Genomic DNA, 17,518 nt, shown 5'->3' on the forward strand with positions numbered 1-17,518 from the left:
GAGTGGCGAGGACCACTCGGGAAGTTGGCGACCATAGGAATGGTTTAGTGGGTACGAGGAGAGAGTCCTCCTTTACGTAATTAATGAACAGCCCCTCATCTTATACGAATGCTGGTTGACTGGGTATCAGCATTATTGAAGGTTTGCGTTCACAGACGGAAATTTGCACTGGAAATGGTGGAACTAGAAAATGTCATGACATTTTTTCCATGACATTTAGGTGACATTTTAAAACCCTGACTAGAATTGTAAGTAAAATAGACATTAATACGACTCTTCACAACACTAAATGAAAATAGCTTTAAGCATTCTTCAGCTATACAGAGCGTCCGAAGTTCCGGGCCCGTAACAGACCGCAACACATGCTGAATACCTACGCCCTTACAGCCGTGGCTATATGGGCTCTTGTGGGCTATATGGCTATGGCCTTGTGACAACTGGACATGTGGGAGAATGGTAGCTGGTTACCTAATTAAGCGCTGTCCATAAACTACGTAGACTTATTTTAGGCCATTTCAGATCTCCCTCCCGCTTCGTAGACTTTCGTCTATACAAAAAGGAAAGCTTAACCCAAGTAACAAATCCATTACTGATTACTGATTGATCTTGGTTGAATTTTATCATGGTTTTATTACAATAGCCAAAACTCACAATGACTAATTCTATAACGACCATAGATGAAAGGTTTTATGGCATTCTTGAAGCTATGAGGCTGTTCTTTACATACTTAAGGCAATTTTCTCGATTTTTGGAAGAAGCTTTCCTGGGCTTTGGGTTTGATCAGAGTGGAAAGCATAACCACCGAGGGTGGAAATTTTTTCAAGTCAAAATAGTTTTGTTGTTACTCTTAATATGGTTTGCAAAACTTGTGATTCATTCAGCCGGAAGATGCTCTTAAAGAGGTTATGAAGAGGTTCTGATGTAATGCATATGCACAAATACGGTGTATGTGTAAAATGTAAATAATGCAAGGATTACTCTGTATGTACAACTGAAGTTGGATTAAAGTGGGAAAGGGCCCCAAAATTCAAACTTCAATTTGGCTTTATGGAGGCCCTCGTCCATTTTGATTCAACTTCAATTATACATACAAAGTAATGCTTGCTTTATTTAAACCGTATTTGTGCAAATGCATTTTAGGCTAAGGCAACTTGGTTACTTGGGTCCACACCTCTGAATTCTGTTGATCGTAATTCGGCCAAACGGCATTGGGACAAATGACCGGACACCGTGCATGATTACTCCAACAATTTCTTGAAAGATTGATATGTAGTCGACCTGATTATTATCATGTCTTCACAACTATGTATGTATTTGATTAACAAGTTCACAAAAAAAAACAACCGGAAACTAAAACTAAACAGATCGTTACATAATCCCTTACACCCATCCGATGATGTGATGATCCGTCGCTTGTCACATTCCTGCCCTACTCAACGCGGCCGGCTACTGCAGTGCGTGCAGATCCCATTCACAAGTTTTAATATATTACCGATAAGCGTCATCGTCGTCGTCATAATATACCGATGTTTACCCAGTTGTAATAGCCTATTTCACAACGCACAAGGGAAAGTCGCGGCCCTATCTGATAACAACAGTACCGTGGTCCGCGACGGTGACCAGTACTAACCGGTCCGGTCCTCATATCTCTGATAGGCTGTTATGCAACCATAGGACTTCCAGTCGCAGCATCAACCGCAGCACACACCCTTCGTTGGAGATGGTCACTGCTATGCTGCTAAGATGTTCCATTGATCTCGGAGACCTCAGAGCGAGGGCCAAGGCAGTTAACTTGGGCGACCGAAGGGATGCGCGCGATGTGGTGGCGTGGCCTGCCGCGTGGCTTCGTTCAGCTACCTACTTGGATAGAAGATGATTCACACACATAGGATCGTTGTTGTTGTCTGATGCTGCCTGCATCCATACTCTCTAAGAAGCGAACCCGAAGTCTTGTGAAATCTTTGATTGTGGGGTATCGTATACCACACCACACTGATACAATCAGCTTTATTCAACTTGGAATAGCGGATGACCATATAAATTGATTGATGGACGCGCACTTGTAGAGGACATTTTTTGTCCAACCGGTCCAACAACCGAAGATGCAACCAAGAAGAAGGGGAGTAACGTGTGAAATTGTGAAACAGCTTCTCGCACGGTTTTATGAATTTCTGTGTATGCCTACGTTTAGCAAATCAACGTAAACGAACGAAGCTGATGCTGAAGGGGGTCGACTCGAGGCCGATGAGCTTAAAAATTCGATAATCAAACAAAACCCGAGAGTTTTGAGCTGAGTCAGGTGATCATGATCATGGTGGATGGTGGATGGATGGACAAACGATGTGTCCACCAAATACGGCAACGAGGGGACAAGTGATTTCGTAATTGTAGCCCGACCCCGTGTTGGTCGGAACCCTCAACGCGCTAAGTAGGCCTCGATTGATTCTTGAATGGAATTCCGATGCCGGACAGAAAACGAACGGAGGAGACGCGTGGAATGCACATTGCTGCGCAGTCAGTGAGAAAACAAATTCCCATCAGACAACGTCAATCCACGGACAGGGCTTAATCGTAGGGTTTTGGCGTTTTTCTCACACTGCGTTTGCGTATACACGATAGGATCTGATCAGCGAGATCAGTTTGCGTATGTGCTTACAGGGGCTCAATTTTATATGCGTACAGGCGGTGTGTTTTCTCGTGAAAATAGTAAATATTTATAACACTGAGTAAGAAAATTAAAATGTGAATAAATCAGACTTGCTTGGTGCTCTAAAGGCTACCGCTTCTGATTCGTATGAAGAAGATCCTGGGTTCAATCTCTGGCCCGTCCCTATCCCTTACTTTGTATCTTTTTATTTCTATATACTTTTTCCCTCCTCTCTACATATACTACTCATGTATACATGAAATATGTTCATAGTCATTGCTAGAGCCAGAAATGGTTGAAAAGCCGGAAACTAAACCCTAATGCTCCCCCTTCGTGGCTACGTTACGAAAAGTGGTGGTAACCATCACTTCTTTGCTCTTTCCAACATTGACCTGCAACCTGGCGTTGCAGGCGCCATTGTCGCCTAAGAATAGCAGCTCACCAACGCTCAAACACTGAAAATGTCTCTAGTCCCCGGCAGAGATCTCATTGGTTCATTGTATGAGGTAAGCTGGTCTGGCGATGCTGGAATAGCATCCACGGGCGGTCAATCAAGCTCAAGTTCAAGCTCAAATTTCTGCCTAATAAAGAAAAGAGCTTGTTTTTTAGTCCCGAGAGGCATCCCGACAAAACTAAAAGGACCTGGGAAAATTCTCGGAAGGAATCCCTGGAGGAGTTCCTGGAAGAATTTTGGACGAATTCCGGCAAAATCCCTGAATGAAATTCCGGAAGCAATCCATGAAAGAATCGTATAGGGATTACTGTAATAACCTAGGAACGAATCCCAGAAGAAATCTAGAAAAGATTCACGATGCATTGGTGTAGGAATTGCTGAAGAAATCCTGGAAAAATAATCAAAAGAATCTCTAAAGAACTCCCAGATTGATAATCGGGTGAAATCTCTGAAGGAATCTTTGAAAAAATCTCCGGAAACATGCCTAATGGAAACACTAATTAAATCGTGGTAGAAACAGCAGAAAGAATGCCGCAAGGGATCCCGGTAGAGGTCTCTTAAGGAATTTCGTGTGAAGAATACGACGAACGTAAAGGAAACCTGTGAAAAATCAATGATGAAATCTAGGAAATAATGAAAAAATCCTAGGTGGAATCCCTTAACCTAATCAACATTTTGATGACCAATTAGTCTTGAAGAGGCTTTGAGAACCGTTATAAAACCTAATAGTTTTCATTTTGATTTTATGATGGCTCTTATAACCTTTTCTAGTCTATTTGATTTAAAAATGTTGATTTGGAAAGGAATCCTGAAAGAAAATTTAGGAAGTACCCTACACGAATCCAAGATGCAATCTTGGCAAAAACTCGTATACAAATCTTGGAAAAAATCACATGAGAAACCCCGGAAGGAATTAATAAAGAATTTCTAATGAAATTTCAGAATGAATATTATTATCCTGATATCCATGATCGAAACCAGAAGGATTCCCGAAAGGGTTCCTTTAAAGAATGTCGGAAGGATTTCCTGATGGAATTGTGGGAAGTTTTCGAAATGAAAGTTGAAAGGAATATCGGGGAGAATGCTGGGGGAAATCTCTAAAGGAATCCTTGGAGGATTGAATGAAGAAATCTGGGAAAAGCAATTGAAAAGTTCTGGAATTTCTGAAGGAATTCCTGAAAGAAGCCCAGGAGAAATCCCCAAAGGAATCACTGCGGAAAATTCAGGAAGAATCTAGGGAAAAACTGTGAAAATATCTAGGAAGTAAGCAATCGCTGTAAAGAAACCTTAAATAAATCCCTGAATAAATCAATAAAGAAATCCATGAGGCCTAAATTTTTGAATGCCCACGTAAACTTTAAGAATAACAAAAAATACATTAAAAAACGTGACTTTGCTTTTGTATCAGATCTGTTACAGATTTTATTTCCTAGTTGGTGGCGACTTGCCTCAAGCAAAAATACTTAAGAATGTCTAATTTTGTTCATTTTTATAAAAATTTATCTGAATAGAAAAACTTGGCGTATTTTTAAGAATAAATCTGAAGTTTAAAATCAACCGTTGGGCACTGCATGAAATTCTGTCCTTCTATTTCACTTTCACAGAAATTTTGTAAACAACAAGCCCAAGGAACGTCAAAATCCCATACAAAATCAAAAGCATTTCACAGATATTCCATCTGGGATTCCTCAGAAATTTTTTCGTGGTTCCTCCACAAATTTCTATTAGTACTCCTCCAACATTTCTTCTGGGATTCCTAGGTAGTTTTTATGAGCTTGTACCTAGGATTTATTTTGGATTCTTCCAGTACTTCCCTGTAGGATTCTTCCTGAAATTTGTTCTGAGATTCCTAAACAGGTTCATTCTACGACTCCTCTCCTGGACCTCTTGCCGAAGTTCCTGCAGGAAGTATTCCATGGATTTTCCCAGAGATTTCTTAGGGATTTGAGGTACCTCCATGAACCTTTTCCGGGATTCCTCTGGGAACTTCTTCAGATATGTATTCTTTCAGCTATCCAGGATATTTTGATGAACTTTTTCCTGGATTCCTCTAGAAATTTCAATCGGAATTCCTTTGGATACTCCTTTTGGGCTTTCTCCGAGAACTCCTTCTGCTATTCTTGTTCCGGAAGTTCTTTCCGAGATTGCTTTAGGGATCGTGGCGGGAACTCCTTCTGGAATTGCTCTGGCAACTATTCAGTGATTCTTACAGGATTTCGCCATGAACTCTTCCCTGGATACCTCCAACAATTTCCTCCGGTATTCCATTGAGAACACCTTCCCGGATTTCTCCGAGAAGTCCTTCCATATTTCAATCAAGAACTTCTTCCGGGTTCCAGGATTCTTCCAGGAACTACTTCTTTCTTTCTCAGAACTGAATCCGAAATTTATTCAAGAATCTCTTTTCCGGACTCCTGCAGAAGTTCTTTCTGGAATTCTGGTTTTTCGTTAAATTTTTAGAAAAAATCTTCAAGGAATCCTGCCATGGGGTTTACATGGAATTATTTACGGAATTACTCTAAGAGTTCTTTATAAAATTCCTACAACAGTTTCTTGAAATGTTCATCAAACGATTTCTTCAGCTGCTTTGCAAGGAATTTCCCTCGGAGATTCTTCTGGGTTTGCTCTTATAATTCGTTCTGGATGTCGCAGTTAAGGAATGTCTGAAAACATTCCTAAAGAAAAACTATTAGGAGAATCTCAGAACGAATTTCCGGTACAACTGGAAATGGTCCAGATGGAATCCCTTGAAGTCACAGAAGAAATATCAGAAGGAAAACTGGAAGGAGCTCCTGGAGTAATATCATATGGATGACACAAATTTCCCAAATGGAGGAGAACGTGCCTCTGGAGCCGACTTACTGAATATCATATGGAACACTTTTAGTTACCTCAGAAGAAACTTCTGGAAAAATCCCAGAGGAAACTTCTGGAGAATCTCAGATGTACCACCCCAAGGAATTACAGAAGGAACTCCTAAAAAATCCACAAATATATTTCTGGATGCCACGAAATGAATTCCTGGTTTTGCTGGAAGGAAGTCCCGGCGGAATCTTGGAACGAAATCCTATAGTAAATTCGGAAGAAAATTTTAGAGGAATTCATGAACTCCTGGTCTCCAGTTAGCCTAGTGGTTAAGGCTATGGATCACCAATCCGAAGACGGCGGGTTCGATTCCCGTTTCGGTCGGGAAAATTTTCTCGACTCCCTGGGCATAGTGTATCATTGTACTTGCCACACAATGTACAAATCCATTCAATGGCAGGCAAAGAAAGCCCTTCAATTAATAACTGTGGAAATGCTCCAAGAATACTAAGTTTAAGAGAGACAGGCCAAGTTCCGATGCGAACGTCGAGTCATAAAGAAGAAGAAGAAGAAGAAGAAGAAGAAGAAGAAGAAGAAGAAGAAGAAGAAGAAGAAGAAGAAGAAGAAGAAGAAGAAGAAGAAGAAGAAGAACTCCTGAAGGAATCTCAGAAGGCATTGAGAAGAAATCTAGAATGAGACTCTGGAAAAACTCTGAGAGAATCTCTGGAGTACTTCCTGGAGGAATTTTGGAAAATTCTTGGAAGAACCCCAAATGGAACCTGTTGGGAAATCTCAGCAGAAATTGCTGGAAAAATCCCAGAGGCAAATTCCGAAGGAATCTTAAACAAAACCCCGAAAAAAAATCTAGAAGAATTCCCTGAGAATCTCAGTAGAAACTTTTGGAAATTTATATCACATTTTTACAAGAAGTTTAATTCTAAGCGGGCCAATAACAACGATTTTTCTATCCACTTGGTTTACAGACAGCCCTAAGTCACAATTTAAAAATGTCTTGGCAAAAAAATAAAAAATAAGGTGCTCAAAGGGATTCATATTTGTTTTAGAAGTTTTAAATCTCATTCAAGGGCGTTTCAACGCAATGGTTTAAGTGGCGTTAATGAAGGGATCAGAGCTCTTGGGCCGCGACCCCCTGAAACTATCTGAGACCCCTCAAAAAGACTTGAAAATTCCATGAATTCCCATAAGACACCGAAAAATGCCTCTGCCACCTCATGAAAAGCATCAAAAAATCTTTCTGAAACACCCTGAGACCCACTGAAACCCCGTGAAAACTGCAGCATAATTCTAAAATGCTTCTGAAAATCTTATTGAATCCCCATGAAACTCCTTTGAAAGTCCCTCGAGTTCCCTTAGGTCCCCTGAAACTTCTGCAATGCTTCTAAAAACGTCTGAAACTTCTTAATATCCACTAAAACGCCCTGAAATTTCTCATAAGCTCCCTAAATGCTGCTGAAAACCCCTTAAAACGACCCTGAAACCTCCTGCAGTGACCCTAAACGTCCTGGACCACTGCCCCTGCGACCTTTTGAAATCCCATGAAACGCCAATGTAATCCCCCTGAAACTCCCTGAAACCCTTTGAAAAGCCTTTAGTGTAGAATTAGCATTTAAGTTAAAATACACATTGATAAAAAAAATTGAAATGCCTTTGAAAATTTCCTAAAACTCTTTGGAACCTCCTATACTGCCCTGATGTCTCCTGAAACCTCTCTTAGAACCCCCTGGAAACTTTGAAATCCTCTGAAACTACTAGAAACTCTCTCAAACCCCAGAAGCTCCCTGGAATCCCTTTGAAATCCCTTGGAACACCAAAAGACTCCACGAAACTCCTTAAAGCCCTTTGAAACCTATTTAAACGTTTCTGAACCCCCAAAACCCCTGAAAACCCTTGAAACCCCTCGAAACCTCTCGTAAAACCCGTAGGAGTTCTTGAAACCCTTTTAAAATACAGAAGCTTCTGGAAATCTGAACCTCCTGAGCAATCTGGAGTCTTCTGAAGCGCTCTTTACATCTTCTCTAATTCCCCCAGAATTACGCCTTGATACGCCACATGAACCCTGAAGCCTTAAATATCCCTGTTAACATCAAAATTTGGAAAAAAATGTAACAAAATTTGTTTCATTTATTCAACCAGATGTATAACTACATTGTTATATAATTCCCTCTAACATAATTTCGTAACATATTTTTTGCAATTCAATGAATGTTTTTTTTTTGTCATTGCAAAAAAAAGTTAAATAACTACAAGGTACCCCGGGGCAAGTTGAAATGGGTGGGACAAAATGAAACACGAGCTTTTGAAATAGATAACAATGCAATTTGGACATTTACCCTTCGCTAAAAGATTTTTTGAATCAAAACCTATGTGTTATGGCGATCAAACTGTTTATCATCATTAGAAAACATCATGTTAACCCACTGTTTTATCTTGCCCCGGTGTACCTTATTGCAATCTTTGTTAAATTTGTTGTATCAAAATATTTTTTTGAATTTATTAGATTTTGTGTGTTGTCGCCGAAAAGATTGGTAATCTTTGTTATTTTTGTCACTCGAGCCAAGAGCTTTAACACAACGTGTAACAAATTTGTTCTGAAAATATATTACAAAATTTGTGTCCCCATCTGTGGAAACTTGTGAAGTTAAGTTAGCTATCATTAAACAGCACGAACATTCTAGTGTTCAGTCGTATAGTAAATTTTTGATGTATTGCATGAAAAATGCATTGTTAAGATGTACACTAACCAATTGACATATAATTTTTCATGAAAGGGTTGATAGTAATTGCAAGTGAGAGTATATCGTTTAACAACAGGTCTCATGTCCCTCAAATATAGAATATATATATGGATTTCATGACATAGTACTCGTAACAAAATGTCAACTATGATAATTGTCATTTCCTGAAAAGGTAGAGTGAGTCATCTTTAAGTAGTATTCAGTTTGAAGTGGTGTGACAATTTCAGCTAAAATAACATGATTGAAACACATCTATTGAACTTTGTAATATCAAAGTCATTAATTTGGGTACTCAGCTGAAATAATTTAGTCCATCTAGGTTCAGAATTAATGTTGGTGATAGTTTTAAAGCGCCCATGAACTAAATTAAACTTTTAAAAAGATGTAACATGAATAAAACTCATTAATATGATATTTCCTAACAATGTTTGAAAATCACGTTCAAAAAAATGTAGTTGTCATTTGAAAATGAACTCGTTACGTAATCAAGAAATGATCCGTTTCGGTTATTTCTGTAAAAAATATCGTGAAATGAAGATAAATAATAGAAGGTTTTTGTCAAATTTAACTGTTGCAAGTTACCCCATAGTGGGTGACGAATATAATAATGATTTTTTACATTACTTAATCGATAAGTTTATTAAACTTTTATCGTTTAGCTAAGCTTACTATTAGGTACCCTAACTGCAACTAAGGTCATCAGACTTATCGCATTTACCATAGGGGAGAGGTGAAACACAATTTTCATACATGTTTTTATGACATAAAATGAGCAAACCGTTTTAACAGTGTAGCTAAACAATAAACAAAGAAACAAAACTTATTTTTCCACTAAATCGATCTTTGATATGCATAATCTCTATAACCGAGATAGAAGGGCATACTAGTTTTCATTATTATTAGAAAATACTTCACATTTAGTGTATGTCATCATGTTGCAAGTTACACCGCTGTTGCAAGTAACCCCGTTTGACGGTACTTGTTTTATAACAAGCTTTGTTACAAAAGTCAATGCAACAAAGTAACACAACCTGTAACAATATTGTTTTTCCCATCTACCCAGCCGGGTAGAGCTGCCCTGAAAAGCGTTGAAAAGCCCCGCAAATCCCTCCTAAAGCCTCCTGGAATCTTTGACACTCCCTGAAATCTCAGAAGCCCCCGGAATATCATGTGTAATCCCTCTGGATTTACCGGGGCTCCCGGGATCGATTGTAGAGTAATTTCATACCAGGGTTTTGGGGAAATGCTCAATAGTGAAACTACAAATGGGTATTCATTCAAATCATGCCCAAGCGCAGAGAGGCGGCATGGTAGGAATTTATCCTTATTTTGGTCAAGGCTGGAGTGTATGGAACATCGGCAATAGAAGGCATTCAACCGCCATAACCCCTACCTTGTGCACGGGCTTGACTACAATTCGCTAAGTAGAAGCTGGAGATTCATAGCTATACAAAAACAATTGGTCTATCCGCAGGCATTTTGTACGGCATTGTTCAAACTGGAATCATCTGCACAAGAGTTGTTCTAGGTGGTTGATCATACTGGAGAGCTTTCTTGTAACCCTTTAGACACAGACTTTAGAGCCGACAAGGAAGTTTTCGATTCAACCGAAAAATGTCTGTTTCTATATTGTTTCCAAAACTAGACCAAATGAGAGTTCCACTTAGGAGTAGATCCTGTCGTCCTCACAGCTTGCAAAGGGCCAGCTTCTTCATGCTGTGGAGCACCTACCATAAAAGAGGGCGAAGTGATTAAAATCCATCCTAGAACCCGCTAAGTTCCCAAGATTATTGAGCAGGGATAGATGAATTCTCAACGTTTGCGTATTCAGGAAATGGTCCAAGAGTTTCGCCGGAATTTACCAAGTTGCCCACTGAATGTTACTTCGAAAATTGATCCATTTTTTTTTAAATATATCCCTAAATATCTGCGTGAATTGTAAAATTTCTGTTAACAAAGCCCTGTTCAGTTCTTAGTTAGAAATTCTTCAAACATTCCATCATAATATCAGAAATTTGGAATTATTCAACAATTTTGCCATGAATCACTTTGTCGATTCATAAGGACATAGAGATTACTCCGTAAATTACTAGGTGTTTCATAGTGCATATTTCAAAGATTTTTTTTTCGAAAATTTGATTGAGTGTTCTTTCTAAATCTTAGATAAATATAATTCGATAAGGCAGGGTTTTTCATACCTTTTGTCTCGCGGTGCACTTTTAAGAAAAAATATCTAAACGGTGCACTTGTTTATAAAATTTAAAATTTTTAGAGATAACATTTAAAATATGATTTAAAAAAAATGATAGTCCTGCGACGCGATTTTGATATTTTAGCACGTCTATACATTTTTTTTTTGAATTTTTGGGCAATATTCTGGTTTTTTACAAGATTTAGAAGAGATTCTTAGAAAATTATATTTAAGATTTTTTTGCACTGCAATTTTCATAATGAAAATATATACTATTGTGATATGAAAAACAAAACCTTGTCCAAATACAAAATTGAGTCACTATAAGTACCAGCACGTTGTGATTTTGCCAATTGGTGTGTAATTATGGGAAGTGCAAACGGAGCGGAAAACCAAAAAAAAAGATTCCTGCTTCAAAACATCTTTTACACGCTCTCTCGTGAGAGTGTTGGAGGTACACATAGGGAAGAAACAATAACAACAGTAAATATACGGCGTGGCGTCGGACATTTACGCGGTGGAAAATCGCTATCGGAAATTATCGGGCGAACCTCTTCGTCATTGCGCGCTGCCGCCGCGGCCTATGTGTAGGGCTACTCTAAACCAAGGGGTTTTCAAATTGGCTTTGAAATTTCATTTTCCATCACAATTTGAGTGCTCCTTTTCCACCGTATTCGTCGAGGCAGGCAGGGAACAATCCTCGCGCGCGCGCTCACGTACTCGTACCGAAAACGCTCGGGAGATAGTTTTATAGTTTTTCGGTGGATTACTCTAATTAGTCGCGCACCATTGATCGCACCATTGGTCGATGATCGATGACTCTCACTTTGTAGCCTGTACGTCCACTGCGCACTGCTGGCACGGACCACGGACGGTTCCCTTCGTTTCGGATGGACCGATCGATGGCGGAATCGGCCCAACTGACTGACTGACTGACATCTAATCGTTCGTTTTCTCCGAAAAAAAAAACTAGGTGCATCGCGTCTGCTTGGTCATCACTACCACTGCAATGCCCACAAGATGGTTACTACTGTTCCTGGCCACGGCCGCTGCCATAGGCACCTACGTGCACGCTTGGCGACCATGTCCGGAGTTGGATGCCGCCATCAAACTACCCTGCCGGTGAGTACATTCCGATTTTATTGAAATGCCTATTATTTTTCATTCCATTTCAATCATCTTCCTCATTCGTGAGATGGCAACTTACTACTTATACACTGAACTAAAAACTATGTGAGGTTTATACAATTAGTCACAGAAACTTATCAAGTTCATACACAGAAGATTTAGGGATATAATGTGGATTGTAATAGATCATTACAATTTGTGCATAAAAAATTGTTAGAAAGTTTTTAGTGTGTGTGCTAACCATCGCACGTTTGCAAAATGCCCAAGCTTAGTCATTTCTTAGTGAGGTAGTTACACACCAATTACCGCGCCAGTTTCTTTTTCGGACGGCGATGTGCCCTTGAAATTTGAATGGTACACATTTTGGCCGCGACGACGGCTTCGATGAAGTGAGAGCAAACTAAACCCTGAGGCAGCGCACCCCCAATGCAGTTTAGAGCTACGCCAAATTAAGGCATTTAACGGCCGAACCATTGAAACAATGTAGGATGGTCAACCGCACCGGTATAGTTTTTTTATGTTGTTATTTCCATACTACGCTCGCTCAATATTGGTGCATTCTCTACGGTTGAACTTCACTTCGTTGGTGGAAAGTGTCAATAATTGGCACATGATGACAATGAAGCGTGGGTCAGTTCACCTTGTTGTTTTTAAGCGAATGTTTGTCAACTTTATTTTTACATTTGGCGTTCAACGTGGTAAACAGATTTAGAGGATTGTTTGGTCAGCTTTCCTAAAATATGTCCTCCTGTGGTTTGGAAGCTGCTCACCAGACACCTGAACTGGAGGCTCAGGTAATGTGTGATTAGGGATCACCTCCAACAGTCAACGAACGAGGCAGGGCTACATCCCGGATCCATAAACCGTTGTAGAGGCTGCCAAGCTCTACGTCTCACTGAGACCACCCAGAAGATATTGCTTCGGAGAAGCGCTAGTGCACATCGCACCCTCGAGAATAGCTGCACTGCACAGCAAATATCAAGAACTGATATCGCTCCTCCTCTCCTCTCCTATTCTTGGCGTAACGTCCTCACTGGGACAAAGCCTGCTTCTCAGCTTAGTGTTCAATGAGCACTTCCACAGTTTTTAACTGAGAGCTTCCTCTGCCAATGACCATTTTGCATGTGTATATCGTGTGGCAGGAACGAAGATACTCTATGCCCAAGGAAGTCAAGGAAATTTCCTTTACGAAAAGATCCTGGACCGACCGGGAATCGAACCCGTTACCCTCAGCATGGTCATGCTGAATACCCGTGCGTTTACCGCCTCGGCTATATGGGCCCTACTGATATCGCGTGCACTGCAATTCGACCTTCCTGCAAGTAAGACCCTACCCAGCTAACACGAAGTCGTATATGATGTAGAATGGGATGATAAAGTAGATAAAGTATATGCGTACATGCTTCCATTTAACCGCGTGTAAAGAGTACGCATATCGCCTCCACTTTAGCATCCTTTTCAACATCATATGCGATCGTGTGTTGGCTGGGCATCATCTAGGACTTACCAATATGGGTATTCCGCCTTCACCGGACCTAGCTCTGGATACCATTTTCCATCCACGGGCTTGGATCTAATTGAGTTGACTGACGTCACTACAGGACGATGCTAGGGTAACCTGGGGTAATACGCACCCTCGGGGCAAAACGCCCTCACGCTATGTCACTTTAGTTTCGTCAGATGCAAGCAAACTAGACGTCAAATTGAGCCGAAAAAGCCCAAGATTGACGGGAATATTCGAATGAAAAGCGTGGAAAACGATGATTTTCCATATTTGGAAAGAATGTCTAATTGAAATTATATGGAATCAACCTATTAACTACCATCCGCCTCCTCTTCCATTTGCTGCCGTAAATAGTTAGATGGAGCCGCCTGGTATTTCATTAGAATTTAATGCGCAAAATGCCAGAGGTCGTATTGCCCCAAGTGTAGAATTAGCACAAGTTAAAATACACAATAATAAAAAAACGTATTGCCCCATCTCAAGGTGCGTTTTTCCCCCAACAGTTTGTCAGCACCCAAAACGTTAACTAATTTTCAATACGCAAGACACCCATAAAATCATCTTAATCTTAGTGATAGAGCCACGTTTACTTAGGGGGTGCATATTATCCCACCTTCCCCTACCAGGATGTTCTCACAGCAACCACTTGTTTGATAGATGGATTGAGTTCTTCCGCAGAGTACTGGTAGCCAACAACGAACCCTTGGACCACCTCTTGATCAGCGCCTGAGCTAGCCACTCCAAATGCGACAACTGCTTTGTAGCTCCAAAACAATTTTATCTTTATTATCGAGAATTCCAATCCGGGACTAGTTTATCTCGTGAATCGTCCTTTACATTTCTTTCGAAGGAAGAATTCACATTTTGTGAGTTTATCGGGAGTGGAATTCGATGGCAGATCATCGGCCTGGGTTTTTGAATGCGTTACATGCGGTTCGAGAGGATTTTTGGGGGATTTCGGAGGCATTTTAAGAAGCTGCAGGAGTTTCAGATGGTTATTGTGGGTTCCAGAGGGTAACACACCTGAAAAGATCCTCCGGAATCCCCCAAAAACGCCCTTGAAGCGCTCTATAGTGCATTTTAAACTCGCTGAAAATCGGTCGGAATCCCCTGAAGCTGAACCCCCCGAAAACGCTTCTGAAGCTTCATGATACACCTAATTAACAAAAACCCTCAGACCGTATGTTCGGTTTTTGAGATCGGCCGAAAATCATGTGAAGCTTCTTGAAGTGCTTTCGGAAGCCCCTTAAAACCTCCTTGAACGACATGTAACGTACTTAAAGCCCTTCGAAACCCCTAAAAATGCCTATGTAACGCCTCTGTAACGTCTCTGAAACTCACCGAAAATCTTCTGAAACCTCCTGAAATGCCCCCGAAATTTCCTTAAAACTTCCTCGAACACCCCATGTAACACTCCTGAATCGTCTTCCCTAAAACACCCCTAAAATACCATATAACCTCTTAAAACGCATCTGAAATGCCCCTGGAAGACCCTCTGAAACCCCCGCAACCTTTTCACATCTACCGTGACTTGACATTTTACGCGATTTTTTACGACATTTTTTAGAAATTACGCGGTTTTTTACGACGTTTTTTGAAATAATGTAGGTGAACTTCCTCAAATGGATTTAACAGCATTTTTTTTTACTTAACCTAAATTACAGCTCATTTGTCCACTAGAGGACTGCGTGAGCGATTTAAATTGGAAGCTGTACTTTGTACAGCGCCTAAATGTATTCTATTCTAATTCTACTACATCGAACTGGTTGCTTTTGCGCTGCTGTCACTGTTCTACCCTGTCCATGGTAGAATGATGAGCACGAGGATGTTGATGTGGGACTCTTGTTCCTTTTCCAGTCCGATTGGGGGTCCATTATGAGTTGCCGTTTTTAGCCGATATCCAAGTTTCCGGGTCTGTTAGAGCATATGCTCAGAAGAGGGTCAGATGTCAGCCGCTCTCGGGGGCAAGAACAACTGACGAAAACTTGCCACGGACCCCGGCTCAGCACAAATTTCACGTCTGAGTTTAAAATTCAGAATATGGTTCGTCGACTAATCTATCATTTAGGAGCGGACCTGGTGTGATGGTTAGAACACTTGACTATAACACCGAGGATCTGGGATCGAATCCCACTCTCAACAAACTTGCAAAATGTGAGTTCTTCCTTCGGAAGAGAAGTAAACCGTGGGTCCCGAGATGAACTAGCCCAGGGCTAAAAATCTCGTTAATACAGATGAAAATAAAAAAATAAAAAATCTATCATTTCCATTGTCGCCAAACTCAACGTCTCTTCTCTCTGGAACCACCAAGAGGGCATTACTTCAGAGAGGGCCTAGTGCACACCACACCCTCAAGGTTAGCTGCGTAGCCTTTGCAGCAAAGAACATCGATGACTTGATTTGCAGAGTCCACCAAGGTAGCATGCTGATACTTAGCTAGCTTCCCGAATAGTTCTTACCACTCCCTGTGTCCTCGGAAGGCGGACAGGTTCAACCACCTCGCCCGAGCTCAACTGTTCTGCAAGCATCAAGTATTGCTACTGCGTGCACCTTTGACCTGTTGAAGGCGCAGGCCCTATCAGCTAGTACCTGCCCCGGCCCTTATCGGGATCCCCTCGCCAATTGCGGGCTCGAATCGAACCCAATAGATCGACATCACGATAGAATCGCTTACAGGATGTTCTCCTTGCGGCCACTGTATCACTTAAAGGGTCGATTTTAACCGCAGGGTACCGGAATGACCTACGTTGCCGACTCCAAAACCTTAGACCACCTCTTCTACATAGTCTGAAGAAGTCCCCGACTCCACACGTCACTTCCTCTATAGCTCCGAGACAATTTGGGTGATAGCTGATGAAACGGTATTCAGGCTAAACTCATCCCAACACATCCTCGGGACAAGCTTGTTCGGAGTCGTTTCCTTCCCGCTAGTGGCAAGCATTCGGTCACGTATTGTGCGAAAACGCGGGTACCCGAACAAACCGAGTTCCGCCGTTTCCTCTAAACCAGCAGTCAGGTGGAATGTTAATTCCCCATGGCCCCTCGGAATCAATCTGTGAGTCTAACTTTCTTTGATGAAACTGTCCCAAGCGCGCTGCCATTTGGTCCATGGAGGCCAACCTTGCAGTCCTGGGTATGCTTCTTGTGTTGCGAGTTAGGGTACATTAGCCTATAGGTACTTTCAAGTTTACCGCAGTAGCTGTCAATGCATAACGCCGTACCTCAAGGCGAGCCACCATACCTTAGACTGGATGGACAGGCATGCACTGCAGAGCTATTGGACATCATCTGGGACAGCGCCGCTATAGCTGTGGAGGCTCTTGGTGACCCCCAAGTGTTGGACGGTGCACCTCGAAGTGATTACACTCATCACCCTATGCTGCTCCGACTTTTGATTGTTCACAACCACTACCTCACTTTTGTGGTGAGCCAATTCCAGTTTCCTGAAGCTGATCCATTCCTCCAACACAGCGATCGAGTGAGCGGCAGCCAATGCCACTTCTTCGATTGATTCGCCGTAGACCTCAAGCGTAATGTCTTCAGCGAATCCTACGATTGCCACTTCCACCGGGAACTTTTACTTAACGTAACTTTATACATGACATATTATAACACCGGATCCGTAATGGAAACTTGTTGAGCTCCTGAGTGTTCGACCCACCTTTGCATAGTAAACTTGTACTCGATTCTGGTTATAGCTTCCGAAAATCTTGAAGTACCCGGGTATCCCGAGATGCAGGAGTGTCTCGGCAATGGCCGCTTAGCTGCCACTATCGAATGCGTTGTTCGCTTGGGAAGCTTAGCGGTCACAAATTCGAGGGGATTTTGGAGGGATTTCGGAGGCATTTCAGGAATGTACAGAGGATTTGGGGGGGTTCTCTGAGGGCTTCACGCAAAAACGGCTACGCTCAAAAATGTGTTCGGCCTGCACATTTTTAGTAAACATCCATGCCGCACATGACTTTGTTGGAAACACACATTTTTTTAAAATTGCTCGTACGCTCACATGAGCATGTATTTTGCAATAGTTTCG

At 41.4% G+C, this 17,518-nt stretch overlaps 1 protein-coding gene across 1 annotated transcript in view; it reads left to right on the forward strand.

Annotated features, from left to right (window-relative positions):
• The window catches only part of LOC115264191 (chaoptin), a 75,341-nt gene that overhangs the window by 22,613 nt on the left and 35,210 nt on the right, over positions 1-17,518 (forward strand). Inside the window, exon 2 of the mRNA XM_029867651.2 lies at positions 11,827-11,975. Within this exon, the coding sequence (XP_029723511.2) occupies positions 11,863-11,975 (113 nt within the window). The 5' untranslated portion in view covers positions 11,827-11,862. The remainder of the gene's footprint in view (positions 1-11,826; positions 11,976-17,518) is intronic.

Source organism: Aedes albopictus, chromosome 1 (genome assembly GCF_035046485.1).
Source record: "Aedes albopictus strain Foshan chromosome 1, AalbF5, whole genome shotgun sequence".
Taxonomy (NCBI): Eukaryota; Metazoa; Arthropoda; class Insecta; order Diptera; family Culicidae; genus Aedes; species Aedes albopictus.